Here is an 18,906-nt window from a genome sequence, read left to right on the forward strand (position 1 = left end):
CGCGCCCCGGAGGCGGGCCGGGGGCGGGGCAGCACCGGGCTGGGGCGCAGATGCCGAGAGCTTTGGCCCGGGCCTCCCCGCTTGGGCGGGCCGCGGCTGCCGAGGATCCCCCTAGACGCCGCCCGGGAGCCAAGGCCCGGAGCCCAGCGCTCATTGGCGGCGCGGCGCGGTCTCCCCGCCCCCCGGCGTCCCCGCCCCCTCCGCCGCCGCCGCCGCCGCGGCTCGGCTCCGCCTCCTGGCCCGCCGGGAGCCGCCTCCGTCGCCGCCACAGCCTCCTTCGCCGCCGGTCCGGGCCCAGCCAGCGCCCGCCGCGCCGGAGTCGAGTCGCAGTCCGAGCCGCTGCCCGCGGCCCCGCCATGAGCGGAAGCGCCGCCGCCGCGGTCGCGGTCGCCGCCGCCGCCGCCGCCTCAGCCGCCGCCGCCGCGCACTTCCAGCCTCGGTCGTCGTCTCCCAGGCCGGGGCCCGCCGAGCTCGGGCCCCCCCGCCGCCCGCGCCCCCCGCCGCCACCGCCGCCGCCCCGGCCCGAGCCCATCACCGCCGGCCGCCTTAGCCCTCCGGGCCACGGGCCTCTTCGGAGCGGGGCGCAGGGTGTCGGTGCCTGCGGCAGAGCGCCCGGAGCAGGTACGGGGTCTGCCGGCGAGGCGGGGCGGGGCGGGCTGTGCGGGGAGGGGTGAGGGTCAGTCCGGGGCAAGGGGTCCCGCGGAGAGGGAGGAGCCTTGCCCGCCACAGCTTTGTCCAGCCCGGGAGACCCCGGGAGCCCTGCTCCTCCGCCGGGCAGAGCGCCTCACAAAGCGTTTTCGCACCCGCTGGGCAGCCCCTTCCTGCGGGGTGGGCAGGGCAGGACCTCGTGAGGAATCGGCTCTGCCGGGGAGGAAACTGAGGCTTACCGGGGGAAGTGACTTGCCCAAGGTCACAAAGCCAGCTAGAGTCGTGTCTTGGCTGAGAACCAGGGCCACCCTGGAGCTGGCGCGGGCCGTCAGCCGAGGGGGCTGGGAGGAGGAGGCAGAGTCCCCAGCCCCTGAGTCTGGAGTGGTAGGAAGAAGGGGGTTGGGGCCTGCGCCCTGGCACACCCACCAGGGTAGCTAACCTATGCTAAGCTGACCAGGACAGGTAGGAAGGAGAAACAGGAGCTGCCTCGGGAGCTTAGTGCCCTGGGGAGCCGATTTAGGGAGCTGGAGCGAGCAGGACTCCTGCCGGGGGCGGGGAGGGGGATGTGCTCCGAGAGGGTTTTATTGAGGTAGTGGAGTAGAGCTTTGGAAACTTGACTCGGGGACCGTTTGGTCCTCTCCAGGTCATCCTTCTCACTACTGCCTAGGCGAAGCCAGCCCAGCGGGAATGAAAGGGAAGGAGGCCTGTTCATACAGTGTCTTTTTCCAGGAAATTGCCCGAGTTTTGTTTATGCCCGGAACAGAAATACATAACTGGTCCTGGTAAAAGCATGCATGCGACAGAAGGCCATCCGAGCCTTTTCTAGATGGTCTGGACTTAACTAACACACTTGGAGAATTCTCTGAGGAAGAGCAGCTGTCCTAGAAGGGAGAAGGAAGTTGGGAGGGTTAGGACAACTCACCCTCCTGCCTGCTTTACAATTCAGGAGGAATCCATTCTTTCTTGGGGTCATTAGGCGAGTTGCTTTTACTCTGCGTGCATCTTAGAGAAGGCGAGGGGATAATAATTATTTCCAGAGGAGAAAGCAATGGATGGATAGCAGGCAATGAGGAAAGATCAGTAGAAGCTGTGGAATGGGGAAAAAGAGAGGGTATGTAGTTATTGTGGGGGAAGGGAGATAAAGGGATTGCTGAAGGGGAGGGAGGAGGGCAGATAGCTTAGAGAAAAAGACTGGGATGCTTCCAAAAGGGAAGCAAAACAAATAGGGTAAGTTTGAAGTGAGCCTCTTCAAGCTGAGCGCTGTCTACAATATAGAGTTTTCCTATGGGTCTGACATAATTTTGTGGTTGGGTTTTTTTTTTTTTTTTTTTGAGTAAGGACAGTTGTAATATTATAGACTCATGCTGCCCTTAAAAAGGGCCATCCGAGCCTTTTCTAGATGGTCTGGACTTAACACTTGGAGAATTCTCTGAGGAAGAGCAGCTGTCCTAGAAGCTACTTTCTTCATTCTCACCCCTAAGGATACAGACCCCATAGTGCCTAAGGTATTGTCTTGAAAGTAAGGCTTGACAAAAGAAGGAAGAGAAAGACTAATTAGCAAGTGAATTAATTAAGGCCTTTTCTCCAGATTGATTCCTTAAAGTCAGCTGTTTCTTTACTGGCCTGCATTGGACCTGAGCTTTCCATCTTGGGTGCTGTTGGAAGGCTGCTTTGGGGCTGTGGTCCCAGCACTAGGAAGACTGAGGTAGAGGGATTAAGAGTTTCAGGCCAGCTGGTCACCACAGCAAGTGGGAAGCCTGGTCAATTTAGGAAAAATCCTAGGATTTTGTTATAGATTTGCATGTTTGCATGTGTGTGTGTGTGTGTATGTGTTTAAAGATTTATCTACTTATTTGTGTGTTTTCAAGATAGGGTTTTTCTAAGCCTTCCCTAGCTGTCCTGGACTTGCATTGTAGACCAGGCTGGCATCGAACTCACAGATCCACCTACCTCTGCCTCCTGAGTGGTGGGACTAAAAAGACTTGTGCTGCCACACCTGGTTAATAGGTTTATTTTACATGTGTGAGCGTTTTGTCTGCAGGTGTTTATGTATGTGCATCGCATGAAGGCCAGAACAGAGTATCAGAAACTCTGGAAGTCCAGTTACAGGCTGTTGTGAGCCTTCATTTGGGTGCTAGGGTCTGAGCCTGGGCCCTTTTCAAGTGTAGCCAATGATCATAACTGCTGAGCCTCAAAATCCTGTTTTGAAGTGTAATAGAAGGGAGAGTGCTTGTCTAGTACCTTTCAGGCCCTGGGTTTTATTCCTAATAGTACAAACAAACTGTGACTATAAGAAACACATTTAGCATGTATGTCCACCTATATGTGTGTATGTATATGTATATGTGTGTATATATATGTATATATATATTTGTCAAAGACTTGTAATCAGACAAATGTAAATTGAACAGCAATATATACTATTTCATTCCTGTCAGCCAGGCAGAACTTAAATGTTCTGGTGAGCATTAGTAAGATTGTAGAGAAATAATAAACTTCTGTTGCTTTGTTGTTGTGCTAAGGGTAGGACCCAGCCTCCTATGTGCTAAGTAAGTCCTCTGTCACAGAACTATAGCTCTAGCCCTGTGGGGGATGGGAAATACTTTTAAAAACAGGGCCCTACTGTGTAGTCTTAGACCAAGTTGGCCTTGAACTCACAGAGATGCACCTTCCCTAATTCCTGACTTGACTGCTAGGATTAATAAACTGTACTTTTATATACTGTTGATGGGAATGGAAATGTGTGCAACCACCTTGGAGAGTAGTAGTAGCAAATAGCTAGTTAAAAGCTGGTTGACGTACCTATCTATCTAAAATGTGTAAAGACAATAATAAATACAAGAGAAGTACAAGAATCCTATTCCAGGGGCTGGAGAGAAGGGTCAGCGAGTAAGAACACCGTTCTTCCAGAGGCCCTGGGTTCAAATCCCAGCACCCACACGGCAGCTCACAACTGTGTGTAACTCCAGGATCTGACACCCTCACACAGACATATATACAGACAAAACATCAATGCACATAAAATAAAAAAAATATATAAATAATTCCAGCTCATATATGGCACCAGTAGGGCCATATAAACTTTTAGAGAGACCCCTTGCACAGTCTGAAGAGACGGCTTACTAGGTGAAGTGCTTTCTATGAAAGCATGAAGACCCAAAGTCAGCTGTGGCAGTGTTTGCCTTCAACCCTCGTCTTGCGGGGTAGTGTGGAGGCAGCTGCACCCTGTAGATTTAATAGCTACAGTCAGTGAGAGACTCAGCCTCAAGAAAATAAGGTGAATAGTGGTAGAGAAAGATGCCTAAACTGCCTCTCGCATCCACATGAGTAGGTGTGTGCAGGAGTACCTGTGAACACTGCAATCATTTGTACACTGAACACACACGCCCAGGGCCCCCACACAGCTGACTATTACAGCTTACAGCTTTTCGAGGACATAAATAAAAGCATCAATGGTGTCACATACCTGTAATTCTAATAGTTTGGAGGTGGAACAAGTTCAAGGCCAGCACAGGCAACTAAAAAACTTATCTCAACCTGCCACCTCAGTAAATTATAGCTAATGCATCAAAAATGGATATATATTAAAAACCTGATATGTTTTGGGAGGGCAAATCCCAGAAGAATTTTTACAGAAATTTTCCACTTGTGTATTTTGAAAACTCAAAACTATTTGTGGTTATATACATACATAGTAATGTAAACACATGTGTCGGAACTACAAAAATTCACAAGTAGTACTTATCTCTGGGTAGAGAAGGTGGAGCATGGGATAAGACTGGTATGCAAAGGGCTCTAATTGAACTTAATATTACTTAAATTCAGATCAGGAAATTGCAAATTAAGATTTGTTAGTGTTGGATGTGAGTTACAGAGATTAAATATATTATTCATATATTATTCTAAATATTTTTCAGATGTCTGAAATATTTCTCAGATGTCTGAAATATTTCTCAGATGTCTCTCATTTTCTTGTTTATAGAACATTTGAAGTTTTGTCCTATATAGTGCTGGATCTGTAACTACAGCATCTACTCCAGGGTAGTCTGTTAGGCCCCAGGCCCCAGGCTTCTTTTTTTTACTTTTTCTGACCTGTAACCTAGTTTTGCTGTGAGTAAAGAGAAAAAAGTTTGTTATTATTTTTAATTTAAAAATTTATAAGTATGGGTGTTTAGTCTGCATGAATGACTGTATAGCATAGCATATCTGGTGCCTAGGGCTAGAAGAGGGCATTGCATCCCCTGGAACTGTAGTTTTGTTGTAAGGAGCTACGTGAGTTCTGGGAAGCGTGGATAGTGCTCAACTGCTGAGCCTTTTTTCTAGCCATGGGTAATTTCTATTTTGGAATTTATTTTATTCTGGAGAACATAGAGGATTCTCTAAATCTTCTAGAGGACCTAGATCAGCAGTTGGAGCTTTGTCAAAGATGACACTGCTCCGGCACATTCTGACTTACCAGGTAGATCATGGGCCCAGCCACCCGAGTCAAGGGCTCACTCGGCTAGAGTTTGAGGCCGTGTTTCAGATTTGCCAGAGCCCAACCTCCAGGCCCTTCCCCAGGCTGTGCTTTGTTCCTGCTCCATGACTGGGTATGATTTGAACCATGTGATATTTATCACTTTGAGACCGGGTCCTTTCAGTTCAGGCCAGCCTTCCTCTCCATGTCCATGCCACAAGCTTCTGAGTACAGGCATAGGCCATCAAAATACTTCCTTCCTTTGTGGAGCATAAAGGAATGGCAAGGGAGCTGCTTGGGAAATGGCTTATGGGTAAAGTGCTTGCTGAGCAAGCCTGGAGACCACAGTTCAGATCCTTTGCACTAGGTAAATGACAGGCAGCTGCCTATAATCCCAGTGCTTGGGAGTTAGAGAGAGAGGATGCCCCAAATAAGCTGGCTAGCTAGATTAGCCAGATTGTCAGGCTTTAGGTTCAAGTGAGAGACCCAAGGTGGAGAGTGATGTAAGAAGACACACAGTGCCAACCTCTGTCTGCCATATGAGTGCATTCACACTTGGACATACCTGCATTCCCGCCATTGGAACATGTATATGTGGGCATGCATACCATACACACACACGCACACACACTCATTACAGTGGTGGCTCACACCTTTATTCCCAGCACTTGGGAGGCAGAGGCAGGTGGATCTGTGTGAGTTTGAAGCCAGCCTGGTCTACAGAATGAGTTCCAGGTCAGCCAGAGCAGAGAGGAAAAAAAAAAAAAAAGGAAATAAATAAAGAAAAGGAAACTGCTAAGGGTGGGATTGAATGCCATTAACCATAGCCTGTTCTTTAACCCACTTTCTTCTAGAGGTAGTCTCACGTGTTTCGGGCTAGCACTGAACTTGTTTTGCAGCTGAGGATGACCTTGAACTTCTAGTCTTTTTGCTTACACTTGAATGGTGGGGGTGCTGGGATTCTAGGCCTGCACCAAATCCATTTTATGCTGTGTTGGTGCTTGGTGCATGTAGGCAGATACTTAACCAAATAAGCTATGTCCCCAATATTCTTGCTATTTTTTTGTGTGACAGGGTCTCATGTAGCTCAGGTTGGCTTCCAGTTTTCTTTGTAGCTGAGGCTGGTCACGAACTACAGATTTTCTTGCTTCAATTCCCTAGTGCTAGGATTTTAGGTATGCATACCTGATTGGCCATGCCCATCTTAATCCAGATGGCCAGTTCCTCTTATTTCAGGGCAGGTGGATAAGGGGCTCACAAGAGGACTTTTTATCAAAATATACAGGCTTCTACCTCATTGTCAGCTCTGTCTTTTTATAGTTGGGAGAAGAATAACAAGAGGGCTAACAGAAAGCAAGCCTCAAATGGTAAATGTGTGTAGTTTAGGAGGGCCTGGGGGGTTGGTCTCAGCCCTGCCCATGCTAATAAGCATGCACTCTGTCACTGGCCGCGCTCCGGCCCTCAGGCCCCCTTTTCTTTTCACATTTATTTACTTTGTGCGTGGGGTGGATGCAGGTCCCAGGGGTTCCACGGAGGTTACCACAGTACCTTTACCTGATTGAGTGGCTCTTAAGTCTCCCTCACGCCTTTCTTAAGAGCACATTGGTTTATCCTCTCAGATAATGGAGGTTCCTGTAGTGTTTTGGCTTATTATCTGCATTTGAGCTTCAGTGTTTGAAACCATGAGAGAAGTTTTGGGTATTAGGAAATGATTGCTTACCCCTTGACTTAGAAGTTTCCTCTCTCAAATTTACTAGTTTTCCTTAAATGGTAGACTTTTAGTCTTGATTCATTTAAGGATTTTATATTAAAGGTGACAGTTTCTGATGTTGAATTCTGTGAAATGCCTGTTTTTGTTGAGGTGCTTTCTGATGGGTTCGTTTTAGAAGTGCAGCATGGCTCCAGGAGGTTCTATTTTTTTTTTTTTTTTTTTTTAGTTAATTTTAAGCAAGACTGCTATATAGGACTACATACATGATCTCCAGAATAGACCAGCTATTTCAGGTAGAGCTGAGGGTGGAACCTTTTGTCAGGATGAGCAGCTAAGGGCTGGCACAATGGCTCAGTGGATGGCGTTGTTTGCCATCACGTCCAGTAGCCTTAGTTTGATCCCTGAGACCCACATGGTAGGAGAGAACCAACGCCTGCAGGTTCTTCTCAGGCTTCCACAGGTAAAAAACAACAAGTTAAAAAAAAAAAAAAAGACACTCCATACCCTAAGAAGGGGCCATGTTTCTCAGTCTCACACTGGAGTATTAACTAGCCTGGCCTGCCAGCTCCGGGCCCCTGGGTCCAGCAGTGACCACTGTGTCCTCCACACTTAACTCTGAGTCTGGATTAAAGGCCAGCTTGGTGCTGGGCTTGAGGCTCTAGAAGAATTTGCTGTGTGAGTCTTTCTTGTTTGCAGTTTTGAGCCAGGGTTTCACGTTTCTCAGGTTTGTCTCAGAGTCTGGCCTGGCCTTGAGCTTCTGATCGTCCTGTGCCACCTGAGTGCTGGGATTATAGTTCTGCTTTCACTTGTGCTGGGCATCAGATACAGGGCTTTATGTATGCTTGGCAGATGTTCTGCCAATTTAGTTATATCCCCAGTCCTCGGTTTGGTAGTTCCGAGAGTTGAACCTAGAGTCTCAAACTGTTAAGTTTACCACTGACACACATTCCTGGCTCTCCACCTGAATTTATCCTTAAAAGGATTTCAGTCCTGCCTTTTTAACACTACATTAACCCTAATCAAAGATTTCAGCTTTATGTGATAAACTTATTATGAGACTAGAGAAATAATACAGAATAATCAGGAAATGGTTTACGGAAAAACATAATGAGAGAAATCTAAGAAAGACAGCAGCACTGGTAAACGAAGGTGAGAACATAGCCGCATCCCATGCTTGCTCTTAGGTTCTTGCAGCGGTCACTTTGGGACATAGAATGTTATTTTTCTATCTCAGTTTTTCATTCATACTAGCGTAGCGTTCCTGAATTTCTGAGACCAGAGGCTTGTTAGCCAATTTGAAAAGTACCCATTTATTTCCCATTAAGTCACTGTTCGTGCTTCCTGCTGTTTCAGTTTTTTCTTGGGGAGAGAAAGGAGTACTATGTACCAAGGATAGACTGACTGCCTTTGCAAATGATGGCAGAGTGCTTTCCAGAACGGTTGTCATGGTCAAGTGATACTCCTGCGGCTGGAGGAGAGCTGCATGTGAAGTGGGCTCTGTTGTCCTTTTTATTATTTCAAAACATGAATGAGGTGGCGGAGAGAAAAGCCCATTGTGTATTTGTTGATGTCTGCAAGGAAATTTTGAAGAAATTATATGTAAATAGTAATGTTTAATGAACATAAAATGGCCTCATGCCCACACAAGGAGGATCTACAGATCTTAACTGTAGACCTCATCCAAAGTGATGGGACTGTTTCCTTTCTTGTTTCCTTAACTGGATAGGAGTGCTATTTGGGGTAGAATGGAGACTGAGGTGATGAGGGGCAGGTATAGGGTGATGGGGCTTCACTGTGTTCTGTTTAGAGCAAGCTAGAACGCAGAGGACTGTTTCTGTATTTTCTGCTTTTGTGGTAAAATATGTGTAGAAATAAAGGAGTGAAAATGCGTGTGTGTTGGCTTTTGTTGAGACAAATGGAGAAAAGTGGTAAGAGGAAGATACGTATGTGTGTATGAAAGGAAGAGTAGCCAGGTGGCGGGTGTGTTCTGCGTGGGCTTTGTGTGTTCCTAGAGTTGAAGAAGAGATGGTTCCTGTCTCATTCTGCTTTAGTGCCTTTTAGCGTCAAGGGTGGGTAGGCTGAAGTAAACCACGTTTCATTTCAGTTGCCTTCACTAATTTGAGATGCTTGTGATTAACAAAAACCTATTTTTGTTTGACTCTTTGTTTGGCTTTTGGGTTATCTTGCTTAAAATAAAAACTAAGTTTGTGTCCTCCCTAAATTCTCACGCTGCTTCTATACATATGTGGGCATCTCCCAGTAGTGATGGTAAAGCCCAGGCTGAACGAGCACTGATTCCCTGGAGTGAGGGCCTTGGCTGCCAGCTGTTGCTGAGGTTCCAGAGGGGCCAGGAGTGCATTGCAGGGCAGGTTCACCTGCTGTCCCCCTTCTCTAGTCTCTCTGCTCCTGGCCACTCTGGGCTTAGTGATTGTGCCTGTGTCAGGATGGACTCTGCTCTCCCTTATTCCCATGCAGGGAGTACAGAGGCCGAGCAGGGAGGAAAACCCCAAAGGCTGAGTGTGGCTGAGTAAGACAGGAGGATTGCTGCGAGTTTGAGGCTAGTCTAGACTGCATAGTGAGTATTATCAGGTCAGCCAGAACTACCTAGCAAGAGTTTCTCTCAAAAAGGAAAAGAGAGCCCGGCAGTGGTGGCGCACGCCTTTAATCCCAGCACTTGGGAGGCAGAGGCAGGTGGATTTCTGAGTTCGAGACCAGCCTGGTCAATAGAGTGAGTTCCAGGACAGCCAGGGCTACACAGAGAAACCCTGTCTCGAAAAAACAAAACAAAACAAAAACCACCACCAACAACAACAAAAGAAAAGAAAGAGAGAAAGCGCTGTGGGGCACAGAAGAGAAAACCCCTGGGAGTAGTACCAGGCCAAACTGAGCCCACCACAGCAGCCGCAGCTCTCCTTCCTCAGCTGCCACTCATCCTCCTCCTGAGAGCCGGGAGAGCACACCCTTCCCGAAATCCTACAAAGAGGCTTTGTGCTTTGCGGATGTTCTGAGAGGCGGGATCACTGTAATTATAATTCCCTAAGCACAAGCAAGTAATGGGGGCAGGCAGGGTAAAGATGGTATCCAAGTTCTTGTTGGTAAGGAAAAGTCAGGCGGGGATTAAAAATTATCTGGAGACAGCATCCAAAAGTGGATAATGGAGCGTTGTTGTAATGCTGACGAGAGTGTGTTTCAGACTTTTAAATTTACTACTTGCAAAGTACTTGAAGCTTTAAAAAGCACAAGACTGTGCCTGGGACATTTTTTTTCCCCTAATCTGAAATTATAATAGAAAATTACTTTAGAAGAAGGTGTGTGGGTAGTTGTTTGTTTACCTTCATGTTTGTATTGCTAGGATGACTGATTGTTCTAGAAAGCCAAATACATATCCTGCCTGTTTTGTAGAGATGCTCCCACTGGTTGAGTTTTTTCAAAACTGTTTCTTTTTCTGTACCTGTGTATGAATGTATCACACCTGTGAGCTGTCCATAGATGCTAAGAGAGTGTTGGGTCTCCTGGACTTGGAGTTCTCTGGTGGTCATTTGGCTGTGAGCTGCCTAGGAGCAGAGCCTGCATCCTCTGCAAGAGCAGCACGTGCTCCTAACCACTGAGCCATCTGGAGCTCTTCTAGTGGAGGTGTTTGCTTTGTCGGGAACGGTCTCACCATGTCACTCAGACAGGCTTGGAACTTGTGGGCATCCTGCCTCAGCACCTTGACTGTTAGGATTACAGACCTGTGTCAACCAGCCTGGCTTTCAGGACTTTTTTTTGGAAGCAGTGAAGTTAATTTGTAACAGTAGGAAAAAAACAAAAAACAAAAAACAAAACCTCCTCTCAGATATGTGGTAATAAGTTGCTTTAAATTAATCAATCAGGTATTTTCTTTAAAATTTTTTTTTTGAAATAGAGACTTGTGTAGCCCAGGCTTGCCTCAAACTTGCTATGTAGAATGACTTTAAACTTCTTTTTTTTAAAAATGTATTTTTAAAAAGATTTTATTTATGTATTTTTTATATATATGACGAGTACACTGTATCTGTCTTCAGAGACACCAGAAGAAGGCATCAGATCCCATTACAGATGGTTGTGAGCCACCATGTAGTTGCTGGGAATTGAATTCAGGACCTCTGGAAGAGCAGTCAATGCTCTTAACCACTGAGCCATCTCTCCAGCCCCGACTTTGAACTTCTGATCTTTCTGTCTCCACATTCTCAGTGCTGAGATCATGTGCTGAGATCAGTGCGTGTTACCATGCTCAATTTAGGGCCTCAGATATACTAGGCAAGCACTTTACTAACAGAACTAGCTATGTCCCTTAGCCTGTTTTTTGTTTGTTTTAAACTTTTTTTTTTTTAAATTGTGTATGTTTGTGCACATAAATGTGGCTATCAGATGACAACTTAGAAGTTGGTCTTTTTTACCGTATGGATGAGTCATCAGGCTTGGTGACAAATGCCTTTTAACCCATAGAGCCATCTCACCTGCCCCCAGGTATAAACTCTTAATATCCACTACTCAATTTTATGATGTGCTTCTAAGCTTTGTTATTAGACTTTTAGTGAAAATGATCTTTCTTTCTTTCTTTCTTTCTTTCTTTCTTTCTTTCTTTCTTTCTTTCTTCCCTCCTTCCCTCCTTCCCTCCCTCCCTCCCTCCCTCCCTCCCTTCTTCCCTCCCTTCTTCCCTCCCTTCTTCCCTCCCTTCTTCCCTCCCTTCCTCCCTCCCTTCCTCCCTTCCTTCCTTCCTTCCTTCCTTCCTTCCTTCCTTCCTTCCTTCCTTCCTGTCCTGGAGCTCTCTTTGTAAACCAGGCTGGCCTCGAACTCAGAAATCCGCCTGCCAAGCCGGGCGTGGTGGCGCACGCCTTTAATCCCAGCACTCGGGAGGCAGAGGCAGGCGGATTTCTGAGTTCGAGGCCAGCCTGGTCTACAGAGTGAGTTCCAGGACAGCCAGGTCTATACAGAGAAACCCTGTCTCGAAAAACCAAAAAAAAAAAAAAAACCAAACAGAAATCCGCCTGCCTCTGCCTCCCTAGTGCTGGGATGGATTCTTTCTTTCTTTCTTTCTTTCTTTCTTTCTTTCTTTCTTTCTTTCTTTCTTTCTTTCTTTCTTTTTTCCGTGGCTAGAGAGCAAGAAGACCTTCCAGCGGGAGGTTAGACAGGCTCTTTAGGTGAGACCTTAGGTTCTGTTCTCAGCACCCTGTAAACTTAAGAGGAGGAGTTCGAGGTCATCCTTGAATATAGAGTTGAGGGTAGCTTGGGCTACAAGGGATTCCACTGCTCAAAACAAAACAAACAGCAATAGTGGCCTGTAGTCTTTTTAGGGTGTGGATAAAGAACTGTCCATAATTCATACCGCTATGTGTTCTGTATACGTTGATAGCATGTACCTAATGGAAATGTACAGCTATGAGCTGGCCCATCTTCCTGGGAGTCAAATTCACAGTTTGATTTTGATTCTTGCTTTTTGCATGATTCTATCCTTGTTTAAGGAAATCTGGACATAAACTTATCTCTGCATAAATACTGCTGGCAGCCTCATTATAAAGAGCATGTCCAGGTCGGGTGGTAGTAGTGCATGCCTTTAACCCAGCACTCTGACTGTTGGAGGCAGTGGAATCTCTGAGTTAAAGGCCAGCCTGGTATACAGATTGAATTCCAGGACAGCTAGGGCTACACAGAGAAACCTTGTCCAGAAAAACCAAACCAAGCAAGCAAACAAACAAACAAAAACACTCCAGCAACAACAACAGCAACAACCCGAGAGCCTATCCAGGGCCTAGGCCTGTAGCTCACTTGGCAGAGTACTTCCTCAATGTGCCTGAGGTTCAATTCCCAGTAAGACTGTCCAAATACTCATGAGTGCACACCAGAAGAGGGCATGGGATCCCACTGCAGATGGTTGTGAGCCACCATGTGGTTGCTGGGATTAAACTCCAGACCTCTGAAAGAGAGTCCAGTGCTCTTAACTGCTTAGCCATCTCTCCATCCCTTTTAAGACTTTAAAATAAGGGTATTATTAATTTGAAAGCTAAATTTTATGAGAATAAAAATTACATATTACATTAGGAGAGGCTAGAGAGATGGCATAGCAGCTAAGCACTTCTCTTGCAGAGGACCAGGGTTCAGTTTTAGAGGATCTAGTGTTTTCTTCTGACCTCCACAGGCACCAGGCACCCATGGTCCACATACGTATGTGCAGGTAAAACATTCATACATAAATTTAAAAAAATTACACAAGTATCTGTGCTTACTAGTTGGTTTTTTTAAAAATAGGAACTCTGTGTGTGTGTGTGTGTGTGTGTGTGTGTACGTACATACCTGTGCTGTAGCATGCAGTGGAAGTCAGAGGACAACTTTTGGCAGTTGATTCTTTTTCTACCATGAGAAGTTTGGGAATCAGACTCAGATTGCCAGGCTTGCTTGCAGGTTCCTTAATCAATAATCAATTTTACTGGCTCTATTTTTATCAGTTTTTAGTGGAAGATGTAAGTTTTTATTCTCCTCTCCTCTCCTCTCCTCTCCTCTCCTCTCCTCTCCTCTCCTCTCCTCTCCTCTCCTCTCCTCTCCTCTCCTCTCCTCTCCTCTCCTCTCCTTTCCTTTCTTTTTCTTTCTTTTTCAAGACAGGGTTTCTCTGTGTAGCCTTGGCTGTCTTGGAACCCACTTTGTAGACCAGGCTGGACTGGAACTCACAGAACCTACCTGAGTTCCTCCCAAGTGAGCCATCACTGTCTGACCATAACGTTTTCTAGAGTGGTAGTGCATGCTTGTAATTCTAACATGTGACTGGTGAAGTAGGAGTAGCAGCTTAAGGCCAGCGTGGGCTACATACATCAGCTCCTAAAACCAAAATAATAGTTCCTCTTTTAATCAAGTGCGTTGATCAGAAGTTGTTTTATTTTAGCTTAAATTGTGTACTATTACCTGGACTGTTTCATTTATAAATAAATGTTTCTTCTGGACAAATAGCTCTTGACTATTCCCTGCAGTCTGGTAGCCACTAAAATTAGTGACTGGGTAAAGATGTCTACAGTGTACTAGGCATAGTTAGGACTTGAGAGATGATGCAGACATGCAATAGCACTTCATTGATGGGGTCTGACAATGGGCTAGCATCAGAACAAAGGGATTAGGGATTCTTTTTTTTTTTTTTTTTTTTTTTGGTTTTTCGAGACAGGGTTTCTCTGTGTAGCCCTGGCTGTCCTGGCACACTTTGTAGACCAGGCTGGCCTCGAACTCAGAAATCCGCCTGCCTCTGCCTCCCGAGTCCTGGGATTAAAGGCGTGCGCCACCACGTCCGGCTTTCTTTTTTTTTTTTTTAAAGATTTATTTATTATTATATCTAAATACACTGTAGCTATCTTCAGACACACTAGAAGAAGGCATCAGATCTCATTACGGATGGTTGTGAGCTACCATGTGGTTGCTGGGATTTGAACTCAGGACCTTTGGAAGAGCAGTCGGTGCTCTTAACTGCTGAGCCATCTCGCCAGCCCCCAGGGATTCTTGGCCTCGAACTCAGAAACCCACCTGCCTCTGCCTCCGAGTGCTGGGATTAAAGGCATGTGCCACCACTACTATTCATGCTTCAATTTGACATGTATCTTTTCTGTCAGCTGATTTCCCCAGTCATCCCTCCTTCCCAACCCTGCCAACACATGTAGACCAGAGGTGAGCCTTGGGTATCATTCCTTAGGCCCCGTCCATGTTGATATTTGAGGCAAGATGTCTCCTTAGTCTTGGTCTTACCGCTTGGCCAGGCTGACTGTATCTGCCTTTCAAGCGCTTGGATTATAAAGCAGTCTCGACTCTGCCTCCTGCAAGCTGGAATCGCAAACAGAAGTCATCAAGCCCATCTAGAGCTTCACATAACATTGGCCCGTTACAGTGTGCTTATTCTGTGAGGCTCTATTGTAAGTAACTTACGTGGATTAATTAATCAATCCTCACTGTAGTCCTCTAAGGTATATACTCCTGTCATACTTACTGTACAGATGAAGAAACTGGAGCATGGAGAGGTTAAATAGTTTATAGACACATACAGCTTCTAGTGATGCTACCTGTGGACTGGGGATATGACTGAGTGGTAGAGTGTTTGCCTAGTATGCACAAGGCCCTGGCTCGCACGCAGCACTGCCCCTATAAAAGGGTCACCTGGGATAGGACTGAGGCAGCCATACTTCTAGGATCTCCTATTTGGTGTGCTTCACTGCATCTCACTGATAGATGGAGAGGCCTTTCTTAACTCAGCAGTTAGTTACAAAATCCTGAAGATGAATGTGAGTCAGGGATCCTTCAGTTTCTGACTCCTAAGTAAGATTACAGCTTTGCACTACTAAACCTAGAAAGAATATGAAGTCTTTGTCCCCCCTGAAAAATACCTGTGTTTTTAAAGTTCTAAATTACTCATGTTGAGATTTATGATTTTTCATTTCTCTCCTCCCTTTTCTCCCCACCCCCTTCTCCTTCACTTCCTCCTCCTCCTTCCAGATAGGGTTTGTGTAACTTAGGGTCCCAGGTTGCCTTGAACTCTTAGTCTTCAGGTGTACAGGTGTGAGCCCAATTTCATTATTTACTTTTTCATTTTAGAAGTGGGAACTGTGTATGTGTCCTTGAGTAAAGTCAACTTGAATAAGGCTTATTAAAATTGCTTTTTAAAAAAAGTTCTAGGAATTGAACTCAGAGCTTTGGACATACTATATCATAAGTCCTGGAATCTTTTTATAGAACCTCTCATATTCTGTAGTCCTAAAATCTTTTTGTTTTGTTATTTTGTTTTTTTGAGACAGGGTTTTTCTGTGTAGCCCTGGCTGTCTTCGAACTCACTGAGATCTGGCTACCTACCACTGCCTGTTCTAAAATCTTAACCAAATGCTTGTTTGGCTGTGTATGCAAACTTGTTAAAGAAAAATGTGACTGTGCTTGTAGGACCTTCTGAATGTGTGTGTGTGTGTGTTGTGTGTTTACTGTACCGTGCTCTAGTTCTCCCATCCCCAAATCAGTGTAAAAATAGATATTTTAGTGTGGGGATTTTAGCCTTAATTTCTTTCGGTCTTGTGAAGTGGCTCAATGGGTAAAAGTGTTTGGCATGCAAGATTCCTGGAACTCACATAAAAACCTGGACCTGGCCTCGTGTGCCTGTGACCCCAGCACTTCTGTGGCTGGATAGAGGCACGCAGGTCGCCTAGACTGGAGTGTACTGAAGGGAGACAAGAATGGGAAACAGAAAAAGAGAGAGGCTTTGCCTCAGAACAGAGTGGTGGGTGAGACCTTTGACCTCTCTGCCTTAGATGTGTACACACTTGTTGATGGCTAAAGTTCTGTGACTCTAAAGAACCCTGACTCATTTATACACCACCTGAATTTCTGGTTAATTCTGTTTTGCTGTATGCTAAAGTACAAGCATATTTCCTAATTCAGCAGGATAAGGATCTGACCACCCCAAGCATTAGGGGGCCTGGAGTTGTGTTGATGTTTGAGACAGATAATCGGCATAGCGATCCCCAAGTGAACTGCCCCAGACTGCTCTCAGGGCTCGCTGTTTCTGTCAGTAGTCAGGTCATAAGTGGCCTCGAGTAGGAGCCTCAGGAAATAATCTCCCCCTAAGTAGTTATGTGTTATGTTCTGAATAAGTTCCTGGGCTTCGTTGTTCTAGGCAACTAGAAACCGTTCTGTGGAAAAGTGGATTTTGAGGTCCAGACTTAAGTGTCATACTTATGCCTTTAGAAGAATGGCCTGCCTTTGAGTTCTGAATTACCACTCAATCTCTTTGCCCTAGTTAACTTGTGGATACTTAGAAAAAAATGAATTCTGTCAAAATTACTGAGCAACATAGAATTAATTCATAGAAGGAAGGTCTTTCTCTGGATAGGTGGAGTGAGGACCGGTTAACGCGGGCAATTGAGAAGAGTTGTCTAGAATGCAGACTCACACTGGTTTGAGTTTCTTAACAGATCTAGCTTCAGATGGAACTATAGCAGTGGTTCTCAGCCTGTAGGTTGGGGGGTTGAAGACCCTTTCACAGGAATCTCCTAATAGAAAATGTAGGTATTTGCATTAGAAGTCACAGCAGTAGCAGATTACAGTTTTGAAGTAGCACATTGGGGTCATCACAGTATGAGGGACTGTATTCCAGGGTCGCAGCGTTAGGAAGGTTGAGGACCGCTCGCTGAGTTGGGGTATGCTGTTCTCAGGTTCTTAGTGAAGACACTGTTAACTGTGTTAATAGCAAGGACACGAGCTAAGGACTTACCTGACTTCATGGCTTCTCTAAAACTGCATGTACTGTTGGGAGCAGTTAGCAATTGCTACTGTCGCTGGGAGTGGTGGCGCACATCTTTGGTCCCAGCACTCGGGAGGCAGAGGCAGGCAGATTTCTTAGTTCGAGGCCAACCTGATCTACAGAGTGAGTTCCAGGACAGCCAGGGCTACACAGAGAAACCCTGTCTCAGGGGGAAAAAAAAAAGGAATTGCTACTGTCAGTAATGATGTCTTTAAGACTTAGCTAAGGGGCTGGAGAGATGGCTCAGCGGTTAAGAGCACTGACTGCTCTTCCCAAGGTCCTGAGTTCAAATCCCAGCAACCACATGGTGGCTCACAACCATCTGTAATAGGATTGGATGCCCTCTTCTGGGGTGTCTGAAGACAGCAACAGTGTACACATATAAATAAAATAAAATGGTCTTTAAAAGATTAAAAGAAAAAAAAAAGACTTAGCTAAAAGCTGTTGTTAACAAAGAAAGAGAAACCTATGTCTAAGACCAGCATAGAACAAATCAAGTTAACAACTTCTGAAAACAATTTCTGTAACTCTGTTAAGTTGCGGTTGAGATAAAAACAGGTGAACTTGGACAATAGTGGTGGAGCATTTGGCTAGCGTGTGCAAGTCCTTACCCCACACAGCAACAACCTCTGAAGTGAGAATTGAACATTGACCTGGAATGTTCAGGGAATGCTGTATGTATTTTGAATGTAAGTTTTGGTAAAACAGAAAATGTAGAAATGGATTCTATACCAATGTGGTGGCACATTTCTGTGATCCTAGCTTCTGGGAGGGAGGGAAGCAGAATGACTAGAAGTTCAAAGATTGCTTTGGTTACATATCAGGTGTGAGTGCAGACTAGACAACACGAGACTGTTCCCTTCTAATCACCCTCCTGGCTATCCCCCAGCAAAAAAACCAAAAAACCCAAAAACCCAAAAAACAGAATTCTGGTTTTAGCTTATTTGACAGAACTGGTCATACACACACTCCAAACACTCGTCTGTGTGGAGGCCGGAGGCTGACACTGGGTCTTCCTCTGTCACTCCTTGTTCTGAGACAGGTTTCTGCTCTCCCAGGGCTGATGTTGTTTGCAGCAGTCCTTGCATCTGCCTATTTATGTGGGTGCTAGGGATCTAAATTTGGGTCTTTATGCTCGCTCGCACAGGGAGCTCTTTACCCATTCCTCAACCCTGAGCCATTCCCTCAACCCCGATTTTGTTGTTTTTGAGATAAAGTCTTGCTAGGTAGTCCAGACCTGCTTTTACCTTCCTGTGGTGGGTTTATAGGTTATCTTATTACTTCTTCCTGCTAACAGATACTATCTTTAATTTTATTTATTCATTTATTTATTTATTTATTTATTTTTGTTATTTCTGTTTTTAGATTAGGGCCAGCAGGATACTCGTAGGTAAAGGCACTGACCACTAGCCCTGATGACAAGAGTTTGATCTGGGAACCCACAGGGTAAAGAGACAGAATCAACTCCTGCAAGCTGTCCTCTGACCCTACATGAGAGCCTACACACATATAGAAATAAATAAAGAGGAGCAATAATTTTAGAATCTATTATTATTATTAATTTGTGTTTGTGTGTGTGTGTGTGTGTGTGTGTGAGAGAGAGAGAGAGAGAGAGAGAGAGAGAGAGAGACTCTATGAGCAAATGTGCCACAGTGAGTATGTGTTCAGAAGATAGCTGTGTGCATTCTGTTCTCTGCTGCCGCCTCTACATGGGTCTGGGACTAGAACTCTCAGGTTACCTGCTAAGCTATCTCACCCATCCCAGAAGCCATCTTAACAGCTTTGGAGCTGTTGGAAAAGTTTAAAGGGGGAAGACAT

The 18,906-nt window shown here is 45.6% G+C and overlaps 1 protein-coding gene across 3 annotated transcripts in view; it reads left to right on the top strand.

Moving 5' to 3' along the window:
• The first annotated feature begins 356 nt into the window (after positions 1-356).
• Positions 357-18,906, top strand: part of Rnf38 (ring finger protein 38) — a 109,645-nt gene continuing 91,095 nt past the window's right edge. For 2 of the 3 annotated variants that reach the window (XM_085839328.1, XM_021159943.3), the window contains exon 1: positions 357-621. In XM_085839328.1, the coding sequence (XP_085695454.1) occupies positions 357-621 (265 nt within the window). The remainder of the gene's footprint in view (positions 622-18,906) is intronic. The other variant, XM_085839333.1, reaches the window with a different exon arrangement.

Source organism: Mus caroli, unplaced genomic scaffold (assembly GCF_978045245.1).
Source record: "Mus caroli unplaced genomic scaffold, Mus_caroli_1 scaffold_6, whole genome shotgun sequence".
NCBI classification, from domain to species: domain Eukaryota; kingdom Metazoa; phylum Chordata; class Mammalia; order Rodentia; family Muridae; genus Mus; species Mus caroli.